General features: G+C 46.7%; 2 protein-coding genes across 4 annotated transcripts in view; one reads left to right on the top strand and one right to left on the bottom strand.

Moving 5' to 3' along the window:
• The window catches only part of WDR33 (WD repeat domain 33), a 108,263-nt gene extending 97,331 nt beyond the window's left edge, over positions 1–10,932 (top strand). For 2 of the 3 annotated variants that reach the window (XM_008686059.2, XM_008686058.2), the window contains 5 exons: positions 2,335–2,773; positions 7,056–7,219; positions 7,333–7,425; positions 8,258–8,473; positions 10,292–10,932. In XM_008686059.2, coding sequence (XP_008684281.1) covers positions 2,335–2,773; positions 7,056–7,219; positions 7,333–7,425; positions 8,258–8,473; positions 10,292–10,468 — 1,089 coding nt within the window. In that variant the 3' untranslated portion in view covers positions 10,469–10,932. Of the gene's footprint in view, positions 1–505; positions 615–2,334; positions 2,774–7,055; positions 7,220–7,332; positions 7,426–8,257; positions 8,474–10,291 lie in introns of those variants that run through there. The other variant, XM_008686060.2, reaches the window with a different exon arrangement.
• A 950-nt stretch (positions 10,933–11,882) lies between these two features.
• On the bottom strand, positions 11,883–14,764 carry SFT2D3 (SFT2 domain containing 3). Its single transcript, XM_040619376.1, has one exon. It carries the CDS (start codon positions 14,747–14,749, stop codon positions 14,093–14,095), a length of 657 nt encoding a protein of 218 aa, XP_040475310.1. The 5' UTR covers positions 14,750–14,764; the 3' UTR covers positions 11,883–14,092.
• Positions 14,765–21,058: the final 6,294 nt, after the last annotated feature.

Genomic DNA, 21,058 nt, shown 5'->3' with positions numbered 1-21,058 from the left:
AGTCAGTGCACAGTCTCACAGGGAGGACACAAGCCAGAGAACCAGGAGTATTGTGGAGGTCTCACTTCAAAGAACTTCACTCCTTTTGATTTTTAATTAGCCGAGCCCACAGCACTCTGTGGCACATGTTACATTTCTTGCCCTCATTTTATCAGATTAAGAAAAGTCCTCATTAGCATTTTGCAGCCCTAGGACTTTGGGAGAAGCAGGACATCCTAGGAAAGGGAGCAGTAAAGGAATTAGGAGAATCTTTATTATAGTCTCATTGCATGGAAGTGGTGGCCAACAGGGAAAAAGAGAAAGCAAGAACCCATCTTTGGAATTTGGGGACCCTAAGAAAAGAAGAGTCTGTTACCCACAAGGTACAGCTATCAACAAACTGAGAGCCTGCCTCTCTTCCTCTCCCCTACCTTGTGTCTGTCTCCACCTATTTCCCTCTCCTCCTTGCTCTTCCCCTTTTCTCTTTACCTCTCTCTCTCTCTTCCTCCTCTCTTTCTCCTCCCAGGGACCAAAGGGAGAAGGGAGAGCCGAGAAAGTGGCCCTGCCATCCCCTACTGGATTAACCAACGCCGCCGCCCCATCACCGGTGGCCACATCCCTTCTAATTTGTAGTGGTGGGTTTCTTTCCTTGGAGGAGCCAGGGTACTTTTAAACAGATAGAGGTAATGGGAGGATTATTATTCATAGGTAAGTCCAAATGGAATGTGTTCAGCTTCCTCAGGTCAAAGTCTGCTGTGTCTGAGATCACACCAAGTTCGAGCAACATAAAGTCAGAGAAAAAGCCATTAGCTGCAGGAACCCACTGAGAAGTGAGGGGGCCTCTTTACCACAAGGAAAGGGACCTGGGATATTTGCAAACTGACTGAACAAAGAGGCAACTTAGAAGGTGCTTTCCTCAGCTGGGAGAGGACTGGTTTAATGAAGGAAAGACCAGGAGGCAGAGGCACAGGAAGAGTTTAAGAGAAGAGAGAACCCTTCTAACGGTGTTTTGTTTATATTGACATTTCCAACTTTTTACACATGTTGAATGGTGAGGCGGGATTGAAATGGCCTAAAGAAAGGAACAAAAAGGGAAGAGGAAGGGCATCGGGAGGGGAAGAATCCTGGCTGACTGTGATGCGAGGGAAAGAAGTTCGTCTTTACTGCCAGGGAGAAGAAGGGAAAGGCATGAGAGGGGCAGGTAGAGGAATTTCATCTTAAAAATGTAGTTGTTTTAGAACAAAAGGGTCCCTTTGCTACCTACTTTTAAAAAATGCTTGATTTGAATTGTATGTTGACAGGAAATAGGTACACATTTACAATGGCTGCACAGTAGCCAGGAGAACAAATCCCTTCAAGGTTCAGAAGTACGCTAAGTTAACCATCACAAGTTTAATTGGCCTGTTTCTATTTTTATTCAGGACTTTGAATATATTACATATATTAAAATGTTTTCAAAAAGTCTTTAGCGGGCTTCCAAATGCTGTGTGCAAAGAATGGTGGTAATTATTATAGATGAGGGATATATATCATTCATTCATGCAAAGGGGTAGAAAATATGTTCATATGACCCTGAAACTGAAGTACAAGCAAGGGCTGTTTGGTCACCAGGCAGTTATTGGAGAGGCCCGTGGTTCTGTGTGCCTTTCAGAGGATTTTGTTAAGAATCAAAGTGTGCTTTGTTACAGACCCAAGCTGTCCATTTCTCTGATGGGTTTGAATAAAGTATTCCCTGTCTTAAAAAAAAAAAAAGAATCAAAATGTGAGTTAACGAATCAAGTTGAGTGAACTAGGGGTTAAAGGGGCAATGTCAGGGATGGCAGCAGCAGCAGCGTAGCCCAGGACCCTGTGATGGGCTTTGCAGGCCTTTTCAGGTGCGGAGGTGAATTCCCTGTGCTTGGCTTCCTGGCCTGCAGCCTGAATTTTCTCTGTTGTCTCCTCCCTGGGTATGGAGCAGGCAGGCCTAATGAAATCCCTGGAAGAATGGGGGCAGGGAAGGGAGGCTCATTCTTATGCCTGCGAGACTGTCGAGACTGTCGAGACTGTCGAGACTGTCGCATGTTTTCTGAATGAATCCTCACAGCAGCAAGTAGTTGCTAATCTCATTTGAGATTAGTAATTTGCCCTAGGTGGAGGTGTTTAGCTAGTGAATGATGAAGTTGAAATCTGTACCCAAACCTGTGTTCTTCGATTAGATGAAGCCTTAGGGATTTGTCTCCTAAGTGTGCTGAGAACTAAGGAGGGAAAGCATTCTAAATACAAGAATGCGTTCTGAGACTTTAAGATGCTGAAAATCAGACCTGTGCGGGTCAGATTCCTGGAAGACAAGGTAAAAATCAGCTTTGTTTCCTTTAGGTGACTCACGTGGCCCTCCAAACCATCACATGGGCCCCATGTCAGAGAGGCGGCATGAGCAGAGCAGCGGCCCTGAGCACGGGCCTGAGAGGGGGCCTTTCCGGGGCGGCCAGGACTGCAGGGGTCCCCCTGATAGGCGTGGCCCTCACCCCGACTTCCCTGACGACTTCAGCAGACCAGATGACTTCCACCCGGACAAGCGCTTTGGCCACCGATTACGTGAATTTGAGGGGCGAGGAGGACCTTTACCACAAGAAGAGAAGTGGAGGCGTGGGGGCCCCGGGCCTCCGTTTCCGCCTGATCACAGGGAATTCAGCGAGGGGGATGGCCGGGGAGCAGCCCGGGGCCCTCCAGGGGCTTGGGAAGGCCGCAGACCTGGAGATGAACGATTTCCCCGGGATCCTGAGGACCCACGTTTTCGAGGGCGCAGAGAAGAAAGGTGGGATAGATGCTTTGTGGGTCTGGTTCTTCCCTGGAGCTGTTGACCTGTTCTACAAAAGTCTCTGTCCTCTTTTGCTTGGGCAGATGGTACTATATTGATTACTAGTTCTACCCAATCTGGGTTTTGCGTTTAGACTTTAAGCAAGTAATTATGCTTTTTAACCTTTTTGTGCTTCTTTTTTATTTTTACAGTTTAGAGATCTTTATTTTTGCTTATTTTTTGGTCCTTTTAAAAGAGATGTGAGGGTCAGTATAGTGTAAAGTTCCTGGAACTTGATTAGAAGTCGCCAGATTCTCTTGGTTAGAATGATGTACTATGACACAAACCTAGATTGAGAATAAAAGAATGAGGTAGTTTTTGTGTAATTACCTAAAGATCTTAACACAGTCAAGTCAAACTGAAAATTAATTTTGCTGTTCAATTAGGTCAAGATCAGGCTTGAACCACTCAGCTTGCTGGGGGTAAAAAAGTCATGGAAGAAGTAAGGAGAAAAGAGAAGCATTAGTGAATCTCAGAGGAGACCGAGAATCCTCCGGATTGAGTATTTCTATTATGTGCCAGTGAATTGTGAGACCGGTGTCCTTGTCAGCAGTTTGCAGACGAGGGGCCATGCTGAGGGTCAGAGCAGTTGACTCCCGGCCAGGCCAGGCCGAGGTGTCGGAGCGGCTTCAGGCTGGGCTGGCCGACCACGGTGCCTGTGCTGTGCGCCGCTCCGGCTGTCACGGCCACATTTCTCTCTACTGTCGCTAGGGGGGACTGGGTTCAGGGTAGGCATTCCCCCATCCTCACGGGATGTGTTAGAAAAGAATGGCTGATAACATGGCCAAGGGTGGTGAAATCAAGGGGTTCAGGAAAGCAGCTTTCAGAGGGCAGTTTTTAAAAAAGATTTAAGGGCTCCTGGTTTTCTCAAGGGCCTCTCTCCATGGTATCCAAGGGTTCAGTCTTTGAAATGGCTTAATATTAGTCTGCAAGAGCCTCGTTTCCAGTGGCTTTGGCAGCAATGTAACTTTCATCGATTTCTTGAACCTTTGCGTCTTGTGCAGTTTCAGATTTTACTATGCTTCAGTTTTACTGTATTTCATCTGTCAGTGACAGACCCCCAGCCCAGACTCTTGTGCTGCTGACAGCTTTCTGTTGCTCTTCAGATATGCCCAACGTGCTCCTGCTCCCGTTGTGCTTGCTGTTTTCTCTGCCTGGAACACACAGTCTCTCAGACGTTTGTGGCTCACTCCGGTTAGATCCCTCCTCCTGTTAGCCCAGTTCCTTTACCCTGCTTCCTGTTTCTTCATAGCACTTAGCACTGCTTGACATTAAGTGCTGTGTTTGTTTCTTTATCGTGTGTATCTGCCAGGAACATGACAGCTTCCCCCGGGCAGGGGCTTTGTTTCTTTACCTCTGTGTCCCCAGGACCCAGAGCAGTAGTGGTGACTCGGCATAGGTGCTCAGTCACTGGTGAATAAATGAGTTTGTTAAATGGGGAGAGGTATCTGAGAAGGGTCAGTTCATCAGGAGATGTACTGGTCAGCTTGGGCTGCCATAACAAGATACTATGGACTAGGAAGCTCAAACAACCTGAATCTATTTTCTTGAAGTTCTGGAGGCTCAGAGTCGTGGCTTATGGTCTAGCAGGGTGGGTTTTTGGTGAGACTTCTCTTCCTGGCTTGTAGGCAGTCAGCCACCTTCTCCCTGTGTCCTGGCCTGGTGGAGAGAGAGTGTCTCTTCTTATCAGGGTACTAATCCCATCACAAGGCCCCCACCCTCAGGACCCCCTCTAACCTTTTCCCCCCTGAGATTTTATTTACTTATCTGAGAGAGAGCGAGTGTGCACATGCACACACATGAAAGGGGGAGGGCAGAGGGAGAAAGAGAAGCAGACTCCCCCCTGAGCAGGGAGCTGGATTCCGGGCTTGATCCTGGGACCCTGGGATTATGACCTAGACATAGGCAGACTCTTAACCGACAGAGCCACCCAGGCGCCCCATGACCTCCTCTAACCTTAATTACCCCCTCAAAGGCCCGTCTCCAAATACCATCCCATTGGGGATTAGGGCTTCAACATACGAGTTTAGTGGGGGGACACAAACATTTAATCCTTAATAGGAGGCACTTTCTAATGAGAGCACATTAGATTCTTTCTTTCCTTTCATAATTAGAGCGGTCATGTAATGGATGCCTTGACAAACGAGTCCTGTTGGTGTTTGGGGGGATTCTCCCAGACTCTGTCCCAGGGACAGAGTGCCCTCTGCTGTACTCTTCCTGCTCCACTCATCTCCTTTCAGCCAATTCCACCATTACCTTAGGTAGTTATTTCAGCCAGTGTCCTGGGCATGTGCTCTTTGCTTGCAGGAGCATGAGTCGTCAAGATACCTCAGGACCAAGAAAGTTTTAAGAAGTTAGCTGGAGTGGTGGAGTGGGAAAGGGAAAGCTCTTTTTACAGTAAAATACTAAGTAATCAATGTAGGAGGAGGGATAGAATTAGAAAGTAATTTCCTTTATAAGCAGTCAGTGTCCTAATTGATTCAGGCCAGGATCATCAGTGGATGCTAAAACCACTGGTAAAAGATTGTGGGGGAAATGGGATATTCTCACTGTGCCAAAATATCACCCACAGATTACTTAATTACAAAGGGAAAAAATTGTACCTTTGCAATGGTGAAATTTGGTCCCACACCATTTTTACATCATAAACAGGGAGACAAACTGGCATCGTTGAGAAGGTATAAGCAGTTTTGCCAAAAAGGTTTAACCTGAGTCTAATCATGAGGAAATAATCAGATAAATTCAAATTGTGGTACACTCTATAAAAAACCTGGATGGATCCTTCAAAAACATCATGGTCACGAAAGATAAAATATAAAGGGGTTCTGGATAAAGTAGACAAAGAGACATGGCCATTAATAACAGTATATGATCAGGATTGAAATCTGTATTTAAAAACAACTGTAAAGGACATTTTGAGGACAACTGGAGAAATTTGAATTGGATTGTATTAAATAATACGGTATTCAAGTGGTAATAATAGCATTATGTAGGAGAAAATCCTTGTTCTTAGAAGAACATACTGAGGTGTTATGGATGAGGTTCATGCTGTTGGCAGCTGATTTTGAAATGGTTTAGAAAGTGGATTTGTTAAATAGACGGCGAGAGAAGATAAAGCACATGTGGCAGTATCTTAAGAACTGATTAAACAAACAAAAGAACTAGGTGAAAAAGACATATATGTTTGTTCTGTTCTTTCAACGTTGTTGTAAGTTTGAAATTTTACAAAGTGAAACATTGGAGTAAAAGATAACTGAATGGAGACTCAAGAAAAAACAGAAGGCCTTGCCGCTCGTGCTGACTGGCCCCATGCCCTTGCTCCTTCTGACCCTTTCTCCAGCCCCAAGGCCTTTCTCCTTGTGCTCCTGCACCTTTCCTACTTGGAGGCCCCTTCTCCGCTTTTCCACAGGCCTCCAGCTCAGGTGCTTCCTCATAATGGCTGTGCTTTGGCAGGACTCCTGGCCAGCTCGGCGTCCAGTCTGGAATCCTGAGGGGCAGTGAACCTGTCCACCAGCCAGGGCCCCAGGCTGCCAGCTAGCCAGAGCGGGGGGGTGGGGGGGCTGCCCATAAACCAAGTGCCTGTCTGTACAGCAGTCAGCTGTGGAGTGGGTCTGTGGGTGAAGTTCATGGCCAGCCCAGCGTACAGGCTGTGGGCTGGGGTAGATGGGAGCGCAGACGCTCCCAAAGGATTCTAGTACAGTTGGCAGGCATGAATCTGTACCCCACCTTTTTTGATTATATAAATAATAAATGTTCATTATAGAAATGTAAATGATAATGAAAACCATTTGAGAGGCAGTGGTAAATAGCCTGGCCTGGAGTCAAGACTGGCTTAGTTCAAATTCCAACGCTTATTGTGTGTCCTTAAATAAATGACTTCACCTCTCTGTGCCTCAGTGTACTCCTGGATAGAATGGAGTTAATGATGTGGTGGTGAGGATAAAAAGAAATAATATATGTAAAACACTTGGTGTGCTTATCAGCACTTAAAACTTATTCACTGCTATTGTTATTCCTAAAAGCTTTAGGAGGAAATGAACACAACCCCACATTTACCTTCCTGCCTGTTTTTGCCTATAATATTGGGATTATAAAATGTGTACTTAAAAAAATACATAATTTTGTTTTTTCTCCCATTTAACATTAATATCATGTTTTCTTATACCATAATGCTTCTTTGAAACATGAAATCAAAGCTGTATTCCATTAGGTGGATATTTTGCTGTTTTTTCCTTGACAGCTTTAGAAGAGGAGCACCCCCAAGACATGAGGGCCGTGCCCCCCCCAGAGGAAGGGACAGTTTTCCTGGTCCTGAAGACTTTGGTCCGGAGGAGAATTTTGATCCTTCTGATGAAGCAGCCCGAGGAAGAGATCTCAGAGGTCGAGGTCGGGGTACCCCACGAGGTGAGCGTGTACTGGGGTCACTAAGTCTGGCAAGGACGGGGTGGAGAGTTAGGTTGTTGGGGACACACCTGAAACAGTCTGTGAGTGTGGTGTTATGTTGTTCTGTTGTGTAGGAGGAAGGAAGGGTTTACTCCCCACTCCTGATGAGTTCCCTCGCTTTGAAGGAGGACGGAAACCAGACTCCTGGGATGGAAATAGAGAGCCAGGTAAAGAAGGACAACTGCTGTGGCTTCTGGTGACTTAAGCCCAGCAGTTCACAGAGTGTGGTCCAAGGACCCCTGGGGCTGGGTGTCCACTACATCCTCTGTTTTCTAAGTCACATCTCTGTGGGACGCTGGACTGTCTGCACATCCTTCAGTCAGCAGCAGTTTATCGCAGTGGACTGAATGAAAAACAAAACAGCTTGTTTTGGTTTTGGAAAATATAGTTAAATGAATTAAAGTTTTCTCAGTTTAATTGCTAATATGGCAAATATTATTAGACAGAAGTCTCATAAATTAAATCTCAGTAATTTTTAAGAGTTTAAAGACATCCTGAGACTAAAAAGTCTGAGAACTACTTTTCTGGACCTTACCTGTCTCTTATTTTAAGAGGTATGTTGGTTTCTAATCTTGACCTTTTTCATGTACTCATGATGTGACTTGACCTGGCCTACGGTGGGTATTCAGATATTTCTTGCGTGACTGAATATTGGTTCTCAAGTTGCTACTTATTCTTTTTATTTATTTAATATTATTATTTTTTAAGCTTTTATTTATTTTAGAGAGAGAGAGAGTATGAGGAGGAGGGGCAGAGGGAGAGAGAGTCCCAAGCAGACTCCAAGCTCAGTGCAGAGCCCTATGCCGGGCTCAGTCTCACAATGCTGAGGTCATGACCTAGGCCAAGACCAAGAGTCGGATGTTCAACTGACTGAGCCACTCAGGCACCCCAAGATGCTACTTATTCTTAACAGTATAATTTCCATCTGCTTGTGGTCACACTGTACTTAACATGAGATTGCAGACTCTTAGCCTTGTGAACTTGTGTTTCCTGTTCCAGGACCAGGTCACGAGCATTTCCGTGATGCTCCTCGCCCTGATCATCCCCCTCATGACGGTCATTCCCCAGCTAGCAGAGAACGTTCCTCTTCTCTCCAGGGCATGGACATGGCATCCCTGCCACCCCGAAAGCGTCCCTGGCATGATGGGCCAGGGACCTCGGAGCACAGAGAAATGGAAGCCCCAGGGGGTCCTTCTGAGGATCGAGGAGGCAAAGGTAAGCGGAGGCCAGTGATGCAGTTCCAGGAGCTGTGGATGCCACAGCTCTGCCGAGAAAGCTGTGGGGACACGGGAGGCCTCATCGCCAGGACAGCCCCATCCCTGTGTTCCTGTTCCGTCTGTTTCTGACAGGTTACCCAGGGTCCTTTCTGCATTCTGCCCTCTAGGGCTTAGGCTGTGCAAAGGCACCAGTTCCCAAGTACGGTGCAGATGCTGCTCGTTTGGGCTCACATTGTAGCCAGTCAGACCCCTTACCCTTGGGTGATCGCAAGCTCAGCCTCTGCATAAGCCTCCGCCACGTGCTTCCAAGAATTCCCTTCCCTGGTTCGTGCAAGTGTTCCACTCCAGTTCTTTTGTCAAGGTGCCCCAAAGCAAGAGAGGGACTGCTACTCTCATTAGCAAACATGCTCTCCACCACTGGCTGCTCTTAGCCCTCAAGGGTGTCCTTAGTGAGAGGAAGAATTGTCTTCCCAGGTTCCGTTTTGTTTTAGCCTGGGTCCGAAAGAAACTGCTAATGCCCAGAGTCACAAAGACTTTGAGGAATATGGTCTGGAAGGGGTTGTTTTCAAGAGGGCAGTAGATTATTTCTACAACTTGAAACTTTCGATCTTTATTTTAGAGGTAGCACTGACTTTCAGCTAGGAGCAGGAGCCACATGTGGTCTCAGGTTAGGCTGGGCCAGTCTTTGTGGTAGTTTGGAGGCTGCTGGGAAGCAGGCCTAGTTAACCTGCCTCAGGTTTATAGTCTCTTCATTACAAGTTGTGCTTTTTTTTTTTTGATGCTGGTTTGGTTCTTCTCAAAGCAAAACCCTCAGAAACTACCTCACGTCACCAGCAGGTCTCCCTACCTAAGCACACATTTTGTCGCTGGTCTCAGGACACCTGTCCTAGCCAAGGCCACATGGCTGGTGTGGAAATGACTTCCTAGCTGACATCTTCTCTGCCCAGGTACCTTCAGGTGGGCTTAGGCTGTGCTTTGTAGGAAAAGCAGCCAACATTTTTCCTTTGGCTAGCTTTCCTAACCGCCTTGTTTTACCTAGATTCAAATTCCACTCAAAAAGTTAAGACAAAATAAAGTCGGCAACCGTCTTCTGATAGTGTATTATGAGAGATATGGCCAAATTCTGTCAGCTCATGAGAAGAAAATTTTAAAAGTCAGAATTCTAATGTACTAAGGTTTATCTGGAATAAAACTGTCCCTGGGAGAAATAATTCTAAAAGCTAGTGGGTTTTTTTTTTTAATGCTTTTGTTTTTAAAGAAATACTTTATTTCCCTATTTGAAAGGAAAATGAAAGTGCCAGGTAGTTGTGGGGTAATGATAGTAAAACCCATTGTAATTAACATCTAGTTTGTTATTTCTTAGTTGCTTCCAAAGTCAAGCCTGTGATTTTCAAGCCTTCCCCCACAATAGAATAATAACCCCCCACTCCCACCCCCGCCCCCGGTGGCATAGGAGGGTGAAGATACACTTGCTAGAGTAGAGACATGGCCCAGTGTGGTCTGTGACTCCCAGAGGTACTCCAAGTTCACTTCTGGGTTTCCCACCATCTCCATCACACAGCCTCGGGGAACATGGCTGGTTGTGGCTGAGGGGCAGGGCCACAACCTGGATGGGAATGAGATAGTGGTTGACTAGAGGGTAGAGGCACCACTTCTACTGCTCTGAATGACACTGCTGATATCCTCAGAAGTCTGTTTTCCTTAAGACCCAGAGTGTTCCACTGTCGTCACTGAGTTTGTGCAGGGAGTTACTGATTAACAGTCTCTGATATAAAAAAATAAAAAAGTAACGTGAAATTATTTTGATTCATTTCAGGCCGAGGGGGCCCAGGACCTTCCCAGAGAGTGCCAAAATCCGGGCGTTCCAGCTCCTTGGATGGAGATCACCATGACGGCTACCACAGAGATGAACCTTTTGGGGGCCCTCCAGGCAGCAGTACTGCTTCCAGAGGGGGCCGGAGTGGCAGTAACTGGGGTAGAGGGAGTAACATGAACTCTGGCCCACCAAGGCGAGGAGCTTCAAGGGGTGGTGGAAGGGGTCGGTAGAAGCTGATTCCTCTGAGGCCTCTCTGGAAAGTATTTAAGAACTTCTTGTGGACTTAACAAGACAAACAAAAGGAAGACTGCACCATGTAGCCCTGAACTTTTTCTGGGGCAGCTGAATCCCAGGAGCCCCTAATGAGGTCTTCAAGATGAAGAGACTGCTGCTGGCTACCCAGAGTAGCTGGCCTTGTTCTGTCCTGTCCACCCTCACTGCCCTAACTCCCATTGTTTTGTGAAGATAAAAGCTGGAATCTTTTTTTTTTTTTAAGTGTCACGAGACATGGAGCACCTCCACAAATTTAAGTTCATGTCCAATTGGAAATTTGTTTCTATATGTACAGTTTGTCAGAGAAAAAACATTAAGTTGTTTTTGTATGAATACAGAATGTGATTTACGCAAGAATTAACAGAAAACTAGTTGTGAAGTGCTTGCCTTAAGGAAACACTTCGTTTCCGCTGCATCCAGTCAGCTGAGGGGGGTACAATTATTGCTTCTATTTGTGAGCACGCTTGTTGGGTACCTCTGAGCCATCTAAGTTAATTTCATCCGTGAACTTTCTGTCTCAAATTCTCATCTGCCCATTCTGTCACACTTATTTTTGTAACAGAGCAAGATACTTTTAAACTATAACACAGTTTGAAGTAGATTCAAAGCCTTAGTTACCACCTGCTACGGCAGGTGGAAAATTATACTCTGAAGAAAACAATCTTCTGGCTGTCGAAGTAGGGGTTCTCCCTTGGGTGCATCTCCTGGTAACCACGCCTTAGACTTGAATTCCCTTGTTTCTGATGAGAGGAACCTGACATAAACCAGAAATTAACTATATGCACCCTTCTGATTACAGCATGTCACAAATTAAGAAGAAATGGACCAAATATCTCCTAAAATTCTGCAAAACCTTCTCTTACACTAGTGTTTAAGGCCGAGGATAGTTCTAGCTTAAAGCCAGGAAGTTCTCATCCACAACAAATTCCTTTAGTTTTAAATAAATGTTAACATTTGGCCCAGTTTGGATTGGAAGTCAAAAGTTCAGTTTGAAAACCCTGCATTTTCTCTACTGACCCTTATTGTGTTTTTATAAGAAAGCTTGTATTATTCAAAGGCTATATCTCTGGCTACCCTAACATCTTTGGTATTGGAGACACATTTAACTGGCAAATGTAGTGGTGTTGGAAGTCTCACAGTTGCTTAAGACAAGGGATGCTGGCATAGTTGGATAGCATATAAAAACCTCTTAATTAGTTCTCTATTAATGCAAAACATGGTAAAAGTGAAGTTATTTCTGCAGAGTGAGAAAACGTCAACCACACACACACACACACACAGCTTTTTAAGGTGTTAAAAACTAGAGACTACAAGTGAATCATTTTCATTTTGTTTTGAAATTAAAAACATTTATCAGCACATCAGTATAAACGCTTGATTAGGAGGCCCAAGAATGCTTCAAGTTTGTGGAATATTCTTTATCTGCCCTTCACTGGCACAGCTTAAAAAGGAGTTGTAATCAAATTCTGATTAAGGTAAAATGGGATCCAGGGATCCAGACCGAACCCATATGGAGATTAGGCTCCTTTTTCTGAGACTGATGTGGTAAGAAATTTATCATCTTAACATTTTAGGCTTCAGCAAGCAGATAACCAGATCACTTTTTGAGAAAGAATTCCTTTAGAAAAAACCTGAAATCTCTACACTGTAATTTATTAAATACTTAGAATATCTTAAAACATCACTACCAAAATACATACAAGGTATTGTGCTTTGAATTTTACAAATGCTAGATTTTCAGTGTTTGAATTAGTGAGAAAATGTTGGGAAAACGATGTAAAAAATATAACAGCATCAACATAAAAATGTACTAAACACTGTAAAATCTTCAGTTGTGCAAATCCTAGAGAAATTGAGAACTAGAACAGATATTTAACTGGGGGACAGAAGGAGCAGTCAATGCCCCAAGTTTTTCCAGTTACAAAAATAAGTCACTCCCTGAAAACAGTACATTTGCTTTTGCTACAAACACCCTCTTGGTTGTTCCTCTTGAGGTAGGTAACCTTGTTACTGATTAGGGAACAAGGCAGTAATTCTTACAGAATACTGGGGTGGGGGACCTCATGAAGTTGGGGCAGGGTTTAGGACACTGATCAGGACCTAGGAATATAACTGAGGTTGAACAAAGAAGCTCTACTGCTGCCTGACACACCTGTTTAGGCAACAGTGGAATCCAGCCCCAGAAATAATTATTTTCAAATTGTGCAATCCAGTGCACAGAAAAGTGGTTCTCAACCTTAGCTGAACATGGAATCATCCGGAGAGCTCTAAAAAAATACTGATTCCTGGGTCTGCCCCCACCACCTCCCCCCACCGCCCCAGAGATTCTGACTGAATTGATCTGAGGTTTTCCTCTTCAAGTAATTCTGGTGTGAACTGAGAACCACTAACATAGAATTTGAAAATTCTAAATACATCTACTTTCTAGTTAATATATAGCTATCGACAAAACATGTAGTTTTTTGGACTCATCAGAATACCCAGTCTGAACTTTCTGGCAATACACTAGCATATACAATAACGTCAAAGACAAGAGTAAATGCTGAACCTAGAAGGAAACAGATAAGAAAAGCATCTTATGCTGCATTAGAATCGGCCTACAAAATGTAAATTATACTTTAAAAAGCAGGTAATAAAACTAGGAATGATAATTAGGCCTTGTAGAAATCCATGGTTTCCGTCAAATCAGAACTTTGGATGTAGAATTCTCTTGTCTAGGAGTCCCCGGTCTAGTTCCGTCCAGAGACCTCTCATAGTACTGAAATGTCCTCCCTCTTTGGGCAGACATTTCCCTTTCATGGTCTAATACAGAACCAATCTTACTTTAATTTTATAAGGCACCATATTTACAATTTCACTAAAAAAATGAAAAACCGAGGTAAACCGTCTTAACTAAAATACTTAAATAAAACCTGGTGGCTAAATTTAGTGTTTGATACCCTTAAGCATCCACTCATTGAATGAGGAAAAAATTTCTAAGAGCCAAAGAAAACAAAAGCGTATTGTAGCTAAGCTACTATAATCTACCACTGGATTTTTTTAAACGACAGAAGGTAAAAAAGTAGTCTGAGGAAAGTCACAAGAGCAGCTAATTAAAGCTGAGGAGCCATTCTTTTTTTTTTTTTTTTTTTACTGCGCTCAATCGAAAACCACGGTTAACGCAAATGCAATTTACCGTAAAGTTTTTCACAGCATATCACCAAGTCAACGACAACATCTCGTTTCATAGCACATGCTACCGAGTTCTGGCGGAAGAACGCTGAAACAGACTTCCGAAGCGGCTCGAGTCTCGGTTTTAGAATGGCCGCTCAAAGACGTTGACAGGTTCGCTGGCACAATAATGGAGCAGCCTTTACCCAGCGCCATCGGGAAACCGGCGGGTGCCGTCGTCGGCTCGGTCCGCGCTGCGCCCGGGGCTGGCTCCCGGCGGCGGGCTTCGCGCGCTCCCCCGACGGTAGGTCCCGGGACCGGGCTCCGCGTCATCTCTGGACGGCTCGTCCTTCTCTGACGGTGCGGGCCCTGGGCTTTTCACACGGGCAGCGCCTTGGCCAGGCCCGCACCCGGGCCCAGGCGTCCAAGCGCTACACGCAGCGCGGTGCCTGCGCCCCAGGGAAGGAGCCCGAACAACACGGTCAGCAGCGCGGCCACCTGCACGCAGGCGCCCAGCGCCGTGAGCAACGTGCTGCGAAGCCCGAGCGCCGCGTACAACGTGGCGCCCAGCGCGGCCACGTAGAGCAGCATGGGTCGCGACGGCGTCTCTTCGCCGCGTAGCAGGCGCCCGCACGCCGCGCCACCCCGCAGCAGCGTGCCGCCCGCCAGCGCCAGCGCTGAGCCCAGCGACCAGAGCAGCGCGAACTTGCGGGCGCGCAAGAGCAGCACGGGCGCGTAGAGCGCGGCCAGGCCGAAGCAGAGCGCGGCCAGCAGCAGGCACACGCCGCTTGCCGCCAGCCGCTGCGCGCGGGTCACACTTGGCAAGCACGCTGAGCCTGTCGCCACCGTGGGTTCCGCGGGGCCCCGCGCCCAGGTCCAGCGCAGGCCCGCGCGGCCCAGCCACGCCCCCGCCGGCCCGTCCCCTGCCGCGGTCTCCTCCCTCTTTTCCGCAGCGAGCAGCGGCTCCGCGGCCGCCAGCCCGCCGGCTTTACCCTGCGCCAGGTACTCCTGCAGCTGGCGGTGGAGGTCCGCCATGTTGGCCGGAGCGGCCGCGGGAGGGGAGGGCTGGTCCCCACTTCCGGTTTTCCTCAGTAGCTGGCGGAAGCGGCTCGACCTTCGGCGGCTGTTGGTCGGCGGTGGCGGGAGGGGTGGGGCCAGCGGCCTGGGCGGAAAGGGCGGGGCCGCCCCTCTGCAGACTTCTGGGGGCTCGGCTAGCGGCAGCTTTTTATGGGGGAGCTTGCCTGTCCCTCTGCAGTGACCCTCTTGGCTCCCGGCCTTGTTCCTGATGGGCAGTGTTACGGCCTGCATTAGTTACGTCGGCATTAAAAGTTAGTTGGGGGACGGGGTGGGTGTAGCTATAAGAGATTACATGGGGGTGAGTGATACAACAGTTCTGTGTCTTGAGCTTATGGGTATCGGTATCCTGGTTGTGATACTGTACTATAGTTTTGCAAGATGTCGCCATTAGGGGAATCTCCCTATTACTTCTTAAAACTGTATGCTAATCTACAGTTCCTCTCAATAAATTTAATTTTTTAGGGGCGCTTGGGTGGCTCAGTCGTTAAGCGTCTGCCTTTGGCTCAGGGCGTGATCCTGGTGTTCTGGGATCAAGCCCCACATTGGGCTCCCTGCTCCACTGGGAGCCTGCTTCTTCCTCTCCCACTTCCCCTGCTTGTGTTCCCTTTCTTGCTGGCTGTCTCTGTCAAATAAATAAATAAAATATATAAAAAAATAAATTGAATTTTTAAAAAAGTTCAGATCTGCAGGACTTAACGTGGTTTCTTTGGAAAGGCTACCGGAGTTGATAAAGGAGAAGTTAACCCCTCCCCCACCAGCTTGTTTATCTTCTGTTCCCCGTTTCAGCAGAGGCCTGGAAATATTCTTGACTCCTTCAGGCCCCATGTCAAAGACTTGTTGCCCCTTTCTTATATTTTGGTTCATCTTTTTGTGCTCCTGACATCTCTAGGTCCAGTGACTCATGGGCAGATCACTGATAAGCTTGCCCGCACTCCTGATGTGTTCTGAGGTGGCTCCTAGGAATCCTGCTCTTACTCAGAGCCTCTTTGGGGTTCTTCACATAGGTCACACCCTGACAGGTCTCCTCTAGGGCTTCTCTGCTCACTTGTTTGGGCCTGGCTAGTTCCTACTCCTGGACATTTAGATGGAGCCACACCTCCAGCTACTGCTGATGTTTTCACCCTTCCCAGCCATGAAAACTTACTTGTTTAATTTATTTGTTTAATTTATGTATTTGCCAGCAACTCAGCATGGTCTCTCATGTCCTTTTCCTAGGACCTGAAAGGCTACTGCAAATGCACAAAGCTGTCCATTCCAGTGTAGTAAACGTGCTTGAAAAGCTCTGTAGATCCTGCCTGAAGCCATCGATTGAAACACCTGTTTTGCTAGACTTTATAAATGCCTCTTGTGAACTTAAATGTGATGGCATGGGAGTCCTTTTGTAATGTAAAGTGCAATACCGGTAAGTTGCATGGCAGTCTACCGTTGTACAGCTCTTTGGCTTCCTTGCCCCAGAAGACTTTCTTTGTCCTGGGGATGGGAGTCAGTGCCTATCTCTGCAGGCTGTTTCCAGTAATCCTGTGTCACCTAGCTTTGGAGGCATTGCCACAGAGAAGCCAGGGTATTTTCTTTTGGCTCTCATCACGTTGGCTTCATCATCATGGCTTCCCCATGACGGCATGACCTGATACCAGCTGGTGGGCAGGTGACATTCCTTTGTCCTCTACCCTAGGAAGAGGTAGGTGTTCGTGGCTTTCTGCTGTTGTCGTCTCTGGCTTCTCAGCCTTTCTGTTAACCTGTGTAACCAGTTTTCCCCATTAAATTCCCTTTAATGCTTTTTTTCCTGGTCGGATCCTGACGTATTCTTTTTCAAAATACATTACAGTTGTTATCTCACTTGCAGCAACCTGAAGAGGTAAATGGAGAAATTACCAGAAATTGAGTTTGTTTGGAAATAGCAAAGGAACTACAGTTTGGGAAATGCAAACTGGAGCAAGCTACAGGTGACTCCCATTGAGGATTTGGGGGGTGGGGAGCTGTATTTATGACAAGAAGTGCAAAGATGGGGGAATTCAGCCAGAGTCCAAATGGTAAGTTCACTGGCTTCTGGATAGAGATTCTTTCTTTTTTTTTTTTTTAAGTTTTAAAAAATTTATTTTATTTTAGAGAGCGCATGTGCATGAGTGGGGGAAGCAACAGAGGGAGAGAGAATCTCAAGCAGACTCCACGCTGAGCTTGGAGCCTGACATGTGGCTTGATCCCAGGACGCTGAGATCATGTCCTGAGCCAAAACGAAGAGTTGGACCCTTCACCACTGAGCCACCCAGGCGCCCCAGGGAGAGATTCTTGGTGGATGTTCATTGGTCGGGAGATAAGTTTGCATCTTCTGTAAATCAAGGATTTATAGGAAATCAGCTTTTCAGTTTTTGTTTTTAAGATTTTATTTATTTGAGAGAAAGCATGAGAAAGCACACACATGGGGAGCGGCAGGGTCGGGGGAGAAGCAGACTCCCCGCTGAGCAGGGAGCCCGATGTGGGGCTCGATCCCAGGACCCTGGGATCATGCCCTGAGCCACAGGCAGGCATTTAACCGACTGAGCCACCCAAGCACCATTCCTTTCAGTTCTTAAGTTTTCCTGAGGGCACATCCATTTCATATTCTCTGGTTACATTTTAGATTGAAATTCTTTCACTCTTGTAATAATAGGGATCATCCTAATCACTTACCATGGGCAAAACCGTTAGAATGGCTACTGTCAAACAAAACACAGACAGTAACAAGTGTTGACCTGGAAGTGGAGCAGTTGTAGCCTGCTCTGTTGGTAGGAAGATAAGATGTACAGCTGCTCTGCAAAACAATAGGGTGGTTCCTCAAAAAATCAAAAATGGAATCACCATATGGTCCAAGAATTCCACGCCTCAGTATATACCCAAAAGAATTGAAAGCAACGTCTTGAGATACTTGTACACCCATGTTCATAGCAGCATTATTTTTTAAAATTTTTTATTTATTTAAGTAATCTCTACAGCCAACAGGGGGCTCAACCTCACTATCCTGAGATCAAGAGTCACATGCTCTTCTTACTGAGCCAGCCAGGTTCCCCTACAGCAGTATTATTAACAATAGATGAAAGGTGAGAGCAACCTCACTGTCCATCTACAGATGAATGGGTAAGCAAAAGGTAGTGTCTACAGACAATGAAATAATATTCAGTGTTAAAAGAAATTCTAACATACTATAACATGGATGACCTTGACATTGTGCTAGCTGAAATAGGCCAGTCACAAGATGGCAAATAGTGTAGGATTCCACTTAATGTAATGTACTTGGAGTCAAATTGGTAGAGATGGAAAGAATGGTGGTCCATAAATGATTTACCTAATCATTTGCGCAGCTGTGAGATACAAAAGAGAGGATTGTTTTGCTCATTGTACAGATGAGGGAAAACTGAAATACCGGGAAGTTAAATAACCTCCCGAAGGTCACCGCAAAGGTTGGTAGTAGAGCAAGACTAGAGGTTGTGAGATGAGGTTTTAAATCTGAGTGCTTCCCGTTACATAAGGAGATCTTCCCTGTTAATAGAATTGTACAAAACCAGAAAACCTGTTCAGGGTTGGTTCCTACACTGCTAGAAGGACATAATGAAACCATCCCTAGATACCAGCTCCCCTCTAGCTACCGCAACAAAATTCATAAGAATCTGTAAACCCTATGTCTCCACTTACTCCTGTTCTTCCTTGAATCCCTTTCATCCCCCTGTGCCAGCAAAATTGTTTGTGACCAGGTCACCAAATATTTCTGTTGCCAAGTGCAGTAAAATTTCAGTCCCTACCCTCCTTAAACTTCTAGCAGAACATGACACAGTTGTGCACTCCCTGCCCGAAGCCACACATGGCTTCCAGGACAGTACATGGTACCAGTAGCGGGGCCCCAGCTCTTCTGGGTTTCCTCTACGTGGGAGTGCCCCAGGCGTCCCTGCTCCTGTGGCTCCCTGTGTTGTTACAAACCATGTTATGCAGACCCTTGGGCGGATCCCTCCCTCACTTCTCCACTGAATATCCAATAGATATCTTGAAGATGACATATAAAATGAAATTTTTGATTCCCAATTTCTCCTCTGAGCCCCCCAAAACCTATAACTGCTACCCTGCTCTTCCTTCCTCGTTTCAGGAAGTCACACACACCCTCACATCCTGCAGCTCTACTTGGGAAGTCCATCCAGTGCCAGGGCCACCATGTCTCTCCTCCACGGCTGACCGCTCCTCTGGTCTGGCCAGTGCTCCCCAACCAGGACTCTGTCTCAGTGTGCCTTTTGGTCTGGGCCTCCCAGCTGTTCACACAACAGTCAGGGGCTCCTTCCACCTGCAAGTCGGCTCCCTCACTTCCTCTGATGCTTCCCTGCTTCCACAGGAGCCACATCCTTCTGTTGCCTGTGTAGCCCCCCTGGCACCCCTCCACCTCCCCTCCCATGATGCTCTCCCTTCCTCATTCTGGCCCAGACATGGTCTGAGTTGTTTCTGGATATGTCAAAGTTGTTCCAACTCAGTGCCTGTTTTCCTTGTTCTCAACCTAGAGCGTTCCTCCCCACACCCCACCCCCAAATACTTTATAGTTCACAGCCTCTGTTCAGGTCTCAGTTTGAATGTCCTCTTCAGAGTGTCCTCTGAGCATCCTAAAACAGCATCTTCCATCACTCAGGGTGTCAGCCTTTGTGCTGACACAAGTGTAATTACTTCCTTGGTAGTGTAATGCATGTGCAGAGAATCAAAAATACAAATCCTGCACCATCGTTCTGAGTATGTTTACAGTGGATTGTTGTGGATTGAGATAGGAAGGAGCAAGGGGCTCCAACAAACAGAAGAGATCCCTGGAAATTGTTACTTTGTTTTTAAACTAAATCCTTGTTCTGAAGCCTTAATCTGCGTTCTCTGTGGTGGCAGATAGCCTTGCTTCACGTGGTCAGAGGCACGATTTCCCTGTCAGTGGCCACACTGACCTCAGGCCACTGACCTCATCCACTTGCAGGTGTCAGACCACAAGTCCTGGGAAGGGACCTGTTGTCCAGTGCTGGCCAGGGGCCTGTCGCATGCCCAGTAGGTGGGCGGTCTCTCTTTTTAAAAAGATTTTATGTATGTATGTATGTACCTACGCATGTATTTATTTGAGAGAGCAGGGAAAGGAGCAGAGGGGGAGAGAAAGGGAGAGGGAGAGAATCCCAAGCTGACTCTGCACTGAGCAGTGGAGCCTGATGACGCTGGGCTTGATCCCAGGACCCTGAGATCATGACCTGAGCCAAATTCGCTTTCTGGCATTCTAGGCCTGCCCCTCTAGGCCGCAGCAGCTCTCACCCTGCACTGTAGGGCTCTCTCTGGGGCCACTGGGTCCTAGCAGTAGGGTGACTCTGCTCTTCTGTGGCTTTGCTAATACAGAGCCTTCTGTTGGGCTCACGGGCTCACCTCTCCTCCCCCCCTGCACACATCTGCCCTCTCCTACCCTCCTGAGTTCCCCCTGCCTCGGGGTCACCCCTTCATGGTCCACACAGCACAGTGGTTCCGTGTGCACCGACTGTGACACCTCCAAGGCCTCGAGTTTCCATTTTCATTTATTAAAAACAATACCTGACTGCTTAGATGCTTATGATCTTCTCAAGTCTTATTTCTTCACATCCCTGCTTCTTGGCGCCTAACAGTCCCAGGTTGTGTTGGATTGTCTGGTGAACTTGGGTTGGTTAGGCACAAGGCCTTGTGACACAAGAGAGTGCATTGCATAGAGGGGTGCCATCACCTCCAGTCACTGTTCAGAACTGAGGGCCTGGCCCTGCTCACCTCCCCTAGTCGGGGGCAGAGGACCTGCCAGTCCATCCGGGTGGCCGGCAGCTGCAGGCAGCAGAGCCTCTGGGGCATGCTGTCCCATAGACCTTCTGCTGTAATTGTGGAAATGCTCCAGACCTGTGCTGTTCAGTTCCATGGCCGCTACACCACATGTGGCTCCGAGTGCCTGGAAGGTTGCGGGTGAGCCTGAGGAGCTGAATTTTTAACCTGAATTAATTCATTATTTATAATACTATGTTATGATTTATGCATTTTTGTGATAATACATAAAACATTACTTCATAATTTATTTTAATTCATATATTTACATAAATATGATCGTACTATATTTATACTAGCCACATGTGGCCAATGGCTGCTGTATCGGATAGGGCAGCTTGGAACATGCTGGGAACACGGGGGGGGGGCACTTGGGTCATCATCGTGACCTGGCACTGCTACTGCATTGGTGGGTATTGGTGAAAGGCAGAATGTCTGACTGGGACAGCTTGCTCC

Source organism: Ursus maritimus, unplaced genomic scaffold, assembly GCF_017311325.1.
Source record: "Ursus maritimus isolate PB19 unplaced genomic scaffold, ASM1731132v1 scaffold_1, whole genome shotgun sequence".
Classification (NCBI taxonomy): Eukaryota; Metazoa; Chordata; class Mammalia; order Carnivora; family Ursidae; genus Ursus; species Ursus maritimus.
This window is presented reverse-complemented; position numbering and strand designations above follow the sequence as displayed.